Below are 7887 nucleotides of genomic sequence, written 5' to 3' on the forward strand. Positions count from 1 at the left end.
CTATTTGGTGCCATAAATACTACTAGATATGATATTAGACGAATGCATGTATGCTCGAAGCGAATTGTTCGGCGCCATAGCATTGTAAATTCTGGTTCCGTCTCTGAACACCAACCAACTACCACCATGAATTCGCGCCATACTCCAAAGCATGCCTCTCTCATGTAATCATCTAAGGCCCAATGAATACCAAGGCTATTAATAGGGGAACCGGAATTCTGGAGGGTGTACCAAATTTTATATAAAACAAAACAATTTTCATACAAAACAAAATAATTTTGCCACCAGAATTTGGTCACCCCATTAACAATCTTGATGAATAAAAGACAAGCGTGGTATCCCCAACATCCATTACTCACATGTTCGTGCGTGTAGACATAGACTTAGGCGGCGAGACCTGCAGGGAACTCTACTACTGAATTCACATCAGGATGTCTACGGCTCCCACGACAAGTAGTTAAAATCTAATTTTGGGGGGTTATATAACGACATATGTGACAAACGCGTACCAATTTACCCTCAAGTGGACACAAAATCTAGCTTTAAGGACAGGTCCGCAAATCAAATCATTTAAGGACCGCAAATCAAATCATGAGAGATATCTGGCTGCTAGATTGGTCATCCACGTCAGTTTGGGCAATCTCCTAAGTCATATGGATTAGATATCTAGCTGATAAATTGGCCATCCACGTCATCTGTGAGCGCCGAACCATTCGGCGTTTTGGTTACTTTTTGAGCACCGAACGGTTCGACGCTTAAATCTCAGTCGTTAGATTTTTGTTAACTTTTAGATTTTTGTTACTTTTTGAGTACCTCGTTAGATTTTTGTTAACTTTTAGATTTTTGTTACTTTTTGAGCACCGAACAGTTTGGCGTTTCAACCTCGTTGATAGTGCGACTGCGAGCAAATGCTAAGAGAGAAATAGCCGGAAAAAAGTATTAACTTTTCTCCGCACTTTTTTCGTAATTTGCAACATTTTTTGACCAATCTAACCGTCCAATATCTCTCATAGTACTTAGCCTTAAATTGATGGAGACCGGCTATAATTTTTGGTTTACAAATTCCCTTTAAACAACCCCGTTATTAATTAAATTAAAAAGATAGGACCGTTTCAATTTGCCAAACAGCATGCATGCAGCACATTTCCAGTCATGTCAATGGTTGTTTATCTCCATCTAATCACCGAATCCACGTAAAAAAAGGAATATAAATCCGTTGGAAAAGGTCCCACACACGTGATCGTATTCACTGTTCAGTCAACAGAGCCCACACATATATCCATCTGTTCCTCCGTTAAAGCACTCCACCCCTTGGTGAGAGCCTAGTTATCTCTAGAGTGATTATGATGCTAATTATGATTAACAATTAATCTCTTGTCTGCTGGTTGTCTTAATTAAATCTAATTTTATCACTAATCACTGTTTACCTGACTTTTTTATACATAAAACCCACACATTACCCCTAACTTCCACATAAATCCTGTTCTTTATTTTTTTTCTTGAGAGACAGTGTGTGTGAGAGAGAGCTGGTGAGAATACAGCAATGGAGATGTCAAGATTTGGGCTGGTGCTTGCTTGTTCTGTGTTAATGGTGGTGATGATGATGCCATGTGAAGTTGAAGCTAAGAGATGGACTGTTGGTGGGAACAAAGGATGGACTTCAAATGTTAATTACACTATTTGGGCTCAAGATATCCAGTTTTACAAAGATGATTGGCTCTGTAAGTCTCTATTTCCCTTGAGATCTATCTATGCATATATTTGTTTATCCTGCTCTTGATGATTCTTAGATCCAATTTCTTTAGATTTTTTTTCCATTGCAGTGTCAGATTTCAGATTCATTTTTACTAGATCTAGATACATTAAATGCAACTGAACTAGTTTTTTCAGTTGAAAAACTGCTAGATTGAACTGAATAATATACTTCAAATGCTTACTATACTTGGAATCTGTTCACTGTTTAGTAACTGAAATTATTGACATTTAAATGCAACCAACAAAAATGAAATGGTAAATTTACTGTTTAGTTGTTGTTCATGTATCTATATTTAGTTATTAAAATTGATTATGAGAATCTTATTCGGCAAAATTCTTGCTTCTTTTTTTGGTCAAATTTCTGTATTTTTTAGATTGATTGATGGATTTATTGCCTTTTTTAGCCTGAGAAATGTCTTGCTTTTCTTGTTTCTGTTGGTTTTAGCTTGAAACACCAATCTAGATCTGTGCTAGAAATGTATGTCCACATGATTTCAGACTCAGTTTTAGTTTGTACCACCAGGCTTAACTCGTCCGGGTCCTGCAAATTACTAGTAACATGAATTGAAACAGTCTATATCATGTTGGGTTATAATATGTCAGATTTTGAACTCTGTGGTACTTAATGGTTCCTTGATCTCAAAACTATACCATGTGTACTCCATCTAAATGTTAGGTCTAGGAATGACGAATCCTTTCGGGAATGACAGGTCTCTCGTGAAAGCCATGTTAATCACACAGTGGTGTTCAACCGAAAATGATATGTGTACGCCGGATGTTCACTCCAAATTGCATACGTATGGGTCAACCATTCATTGGTTTACATGGCTTTCGCGTAGGATATACTATTCGCTAAAGGATTCACCGTTTCTAGATCTAGGATTTAGATACTGTGCACATAGTGGTGTAAGATCTTGGCGCCGTAAAAGTATGTGTAAACCATTGGTGTATATGAAGGATTTTCGATAAAACCTATTTTCTAGCTCTCATCTTTATGAACTCCTCATGGGTTTATGTGAACGCTATCATGTTCAGGCTGTAAGTTTCTGTGTCTGAATTGAATTTACGAGTCACTAAATTATGTGGTTATGTCATGTGGTCTAATTGATAATTGATTTGGTTCCCACTTGAATGGTGATCAGTAATCTTCAGTTTGTTTGGCGTATTTGATGTTTGTTTATTGTATGCTTTGTCTTTGTAAAGATATTATTAGTGTTCTTACTTCCCCTCCATACATTCAGTCTTTGTGTATGATAGGAACCAACAGAATGTGTTGCAAGTTAACAGGACTGATTACGAGTCTTGCAATGAAAACAACCCCATTCACAGTTGGACCACTGGAGCCGGTAGAGATGTTGTCCCACTCAATGTGACAAAGCATTACTACTTCATCAGTGGACATGGTTTCTGCTACGGAGGAATGAAATTAGCTGTTCATGTCATAAACCCACCACCACCACCAAGAGCATCTCCAATTAAGAGTGACAGTGCTCCATCAGCTAGTTTTGGTCTCCGATCTGCAATGGCTTTTGTGGCAGCATGGACATTTGCGTCCCAATTGTTTTAGTTTGTGAAATCGTCTCTCTAATCACTATTGCTAATTTATCAAATTGGTTCATTGAAGAGTAATCATCTGTTGTGATCATTTGTGTTACAAAAAATTTGTTGTAGTTGTGAAATCAAAAAAGCTTTTGTGATGTTTAAATTTTTACTGTTTCTGCTGAGTCACTTGACTTGTAATTTTGAAGATCCATCTTTGTTAAGTTTTCTTAAACAAATGATCACAAGAATTTTTTATTTTTTTTATACGTAAAGGATCTTTGAACAAACATGATAATCACATCATAAGCATAGTTGTATTAGGAAGGATACCTGATGCCATTTGGTTGAATCCAAGATGTCCAGCAACAACACCCGTGAGAACACCCTTAAAACAGAATATCTTGAGCTCTTGACCTTTTTGTGTAACGGAATAATAAAAATACATGAACTCAATTTTGATGGTAATAGAGTTCCTTTTATAGGTAGAAGGAGGACCAAGGTTCATAGGATTTAGAATTTTCATTTAATCTCGACCGTCCATCAAGGAAGAGAGAATATGAAAGGACCTCAATATTCGTAACCAACATGTTTAGCCACATTATAAATTAACCAAAGATATCACATGTCCCAACAAGATATTTTTAATGTAAAAATATTCTTACATTCTCCCACTGGTCCATGTAGTAATCTATTTTAACGGTTAATCGTAGAAAAACATAAGCGCGCGTAATTGCTAAACAAATATAATGGTTAAACGTAATACCTCAACCAAGCAAAATTACTTATGCGAGTCATGGCGGTGGCACAGTCTTGTTATCAACATGTTCCCTTCCATGTACCACAACACAAGCAAATTACTTAATCAGGCCTTAAGTAGGGATATCATAATGGTCCGGTAATGTCTTCAAAAGAAAACAATTTCTGTAACATTCATCCAATAACATAAAAATATACTAAAGTGGATACATAAATAAGTTCAGAACAATAACAATAATAAAATCTCAATAAGTGTTCAAACATAAGTAAAAGTCTAAGTGAAACTAATTGTTTGTTAGTCCCTCAAGACCCATGTTTCCAACATGTTCCAAAAAGGTCTTGGGAGGTAACGCCTTCGTAAATGCATCTGCAATCATAAGTTTTGTGCCTATGTGTTCAATGAACAACTTTTTCATCTGAACAACTTGCCTCACGCATAGGTACTTTATATCCATGTATCTTGAACCTTTAGTATATCTAGCGTGCTTTGAAAAGAATACTGCTATGACATTATCACAGTAAAGTTTTATTGGTGCGGAGGCAAAATTTAGGTCTCCAAACATTGAGATGAAATTCCGCAGCCATGAATAGTGATTTGTAGCCTCATAACATGCTACAAATTCAGCTTCCATTATTGATCTAGCGAGAAAAGACTCTTTTGCACTTTTCCATGATATTGCTCCTCCAGCTAAAAGAAAAAGATATCCAAAAGTGCTCTTTCGAGTATCATTACATCCCATGAAATCGGAATCTGAATAGCCAACCAACTCAAATTGATCTGCTTTCGTAAATGTGAGACGATGATCCTTCGTGCCTTGCAGGTATCTCAAAACTTTCTTTGCAGCTTTCCAGTGTTCCATTCCAGGATTCACAAGGTATCTTCCCAGCATACCAACTATATAGCTGATATCTGGACGTTGGGCATACATTAAACTTCCCACCACAGAAGCATAAGGGATTTTATCCATTTGTTTATGTTCCAGTTCATTCTTAGGACAAAGATTAAGTCCAAACTTGTCTCCTTTAGAAACCAGAACTATACTTGGCTTACAGGAACTCATCTCAAACCTCTCTAGAATTCTTCCGATATATGCTTTCTGTGAGATTGATAATGTTCCAAGTGATCTATCACGGGATATTTATATCCCAATCACATAAGAATCCTCACCCATATCTTTTATTTCAAAATTCTTCGAGAGATATTCCTTAGTTTCATGCATAAGACCAAGATCACTACTCGCAAGTAGTATGTCATCTACATACAACACCAAAAATATGAAATTCCTCCCACTGATCTTGAGTTATATGCATGGATCTACATCATTTTCTTCAAAACCAAATTTTTGAATGGTTTCGTTGAATTTTAGATACCACTGCCTGGAGGCTTCCTTAAGTCCATAAATTGATTTCTTAAGTTTGCAGACCATGTGTTCATGTCCTTCTAAGGCAAAACCTTCAGGTTGACACATGTAAATTTCTTCTTCAAGCTCACCATTAAGAAAGGCTGTTTTCACATCCATTTGATATAACTCAAGGTTATATTGAGCTACTAATGCTAGTATAATTCTGAGAGAGTCTTTCTTTGACACGGGAGCAAAAGTCTCTTTGTAATCAATGCCATCTTTCTGAGTGAAACCTTTGGATACAATTCTAGATTTATAACGTTCAATATTTCCATTAACATCGCGTTTGGTCTTAAAGACCCATTTACACCCGATTGCTTTGTGTCCTTCAGGCAATTCAACGTATTCCCAGACTCCATTATCATCCATCGATTTTTTCTCTACTTTCATAGCATTAATCCATTTACCACAATTACTACACTTGATGATTATGAATAAGAAACTGGATTTTTCATAATCCCTAAATAAAAATCCGATTCTTGTAGATAAACCACATAATCATCAGAAATAACAATTTTTCGTTCTCTAGTAGATCTTCTTAAAGTTACTTCTTGTGGTTATTCTACAATTTCTTCAGTGGCAATAGTCTCATCGTGAAGCTTCGGTGCCGTTATTTGTGTTTCTCCCTCATGAATCAGTTCTACAACCGGAGGAGTCACAATATCTGTAGAAATCTGAGGTAAAGGGATTATTACTCTGATTGCTTGAACAGATTTTTCTTGCACTGGTGTACTCATATTAACTTCGCCATCCTTAATGAAGTTTGCATTTCCAGTTTCAACAATTCCCATACTATGGTTAGGATAATAAATAATATACCCCTTGGATTTTTCAGGTAAACCAATAAAGTAATCGCTAACAGTTTTCATATCAAATTTCTTTTCTTTGGGATTATAAACTTTCGCTTCTGCTGAACAAACCCAAACTTGCAGGTGTTTTAAACTGGGTTTCCTGCCCTTCCACGGTTCAAAAGGAGTCTTTGGAACTGCTTTGCTTGGAAATCTATTTAAAATATACACAGCATAACGAATATCATACATCCACAAACTTAAGGGTAAACTCGCATGACTAATCTTTCTCCTAACAATTTCCATTATAGTACGATTCGCCTTTCTGCTACACCATTCTTCCAAGGTGAAAGCGGCGTTGTCTATTGAGCAACAATTTCAAGCTTTTGAAGAAGTAAAGAGAAAGGTCCAGGATGTTGTCCTGTTTCGTCATACCTTCCATAATACTCTCCACCCGTATCAGACCTAATGATTTTCACTTTCTTTTCTAATTGCCTCTCAACTTCGGTAATGAATTGCTCCACAACATTCACAGCTTGAGATCTATCATGCAATAAGTAAAGATAAAAATAACGTGAAAAATCATCAATAAAGGTGATAAAATATTTTTCTCCTCCAAAAGTTGGAACGTCGAAGGGTCCACGAATGTCTGTATGTATTATTTCAAGGAGTTCGTAACTTCTTGTGGCACCTTTCTTTGTGTGTTTTGTCATCTTGCCTTTAATACAATACACACAACTTTTATAATCAGTAAAATCAAGATTCTGTAAAATTCCATCTTTTACCAATCTTCGAAGCTTTTCACGATATATATGTCCCAGCTTCTTATGCCACAAGAATGAGGAATTACCCTCAACATGTTCAGTTTTATCATTATGATGCATGGTTAAATAGGTTCCAGGTATTGATGATGAAGATAAATTTAACTTGTAAAGACCATCAGAAAGATAACCAGAACCAATAACTTTAAAATCTTTAAACAAACTAAAACATCCATTGACAATTTGAAATTGAAAACCTTGTCTATCTAGTTGAAAAACTGGAAGTAAATTGCGGGAAATGGTTGGAACATAAAGAGTGTTTTCCAAATCAAGAAAGTATCCATGATCTAGAATCAAACGATAGGCGCCTATAGCATTAATTGGGGTTTTATTGCCATTGCCCATAAAAAGGAAGTTTTCATTATGGTTTGTGATTTGGGTTGAAAGGTATCCCTGCATCGAATTAGAAACATGAATGTTAGCACTAGAATCAAACCACCATGATAAAGAAGATTCTTTAATAGTCAAATTTGTTTCAAAATAACTTAAGAATCCCAACGGATTACCTTTATTTTCGAACCATTTTTGGCGCTTAGTGCAATCTTTGCGAAAATGACCATGTTTCTTACAGAAACGACGCTTATTTTCATCTTGCTTTGCCTTCTTATTTTCAGGTTGACCAGAATTATTCTTTGGTGCTCCCTTATTTCCCTTTGCAGGCTTGCGCTTATTGTTCACTCCTCGATTCACGAAATGTGCTTGAATAAGCCCTTGCTAGTTTAGCCTAGCTTCCTCTTGAACCAGCATGTTTCCCAGTTCATTTGCCGTCCATTTTTCCTTGATAGTGTTGTAATGCACTTGAAAAGGGGCATAATGAGGCGG

The 7887-nt window shown here is 36.3% G+C and overlaps 1 protein-coding gene across 1 annotated transcript; it reads left to right on the top strand.

Annotated features, from left to right (window-relative positions):
• Window positions 1-1406: 1406 nt before the first annotated feature.
• LOC113300248 (lamin-like protein) lies at window positions 1407-3479 on the top strand. The gene is made up of 2 exons (XM_026549458.1): window positions 1407-1721; window positions 2997-3479. Exons 1-2 carry the CDS (start codon window positions 1544-1546, stop codon window positions 3320-3322), a joined length of 504 nt encoding a protein of 167 aa, XP_026405243.1. The 5' UTR covers window positions 1407-1543; the 3' UTR covers window positions 3323-3479.
• Window positions 3480-7887: the final 4408 nt, after the last annotated feature.

Source organism: Papaver somniferum, chromosome 7, assembly GCF_003573695.1.
Source record: "Papaver somniferum cultivar HN1 chromosome 7, ASM357369v1, whole genome shotgun sequence".
NCBI lineage: Eukaryota > Viridiplantae > Streptophyta > Magnoliopsida > Ranunculales > Papaveraceae > Papaver > Papaver somniferum.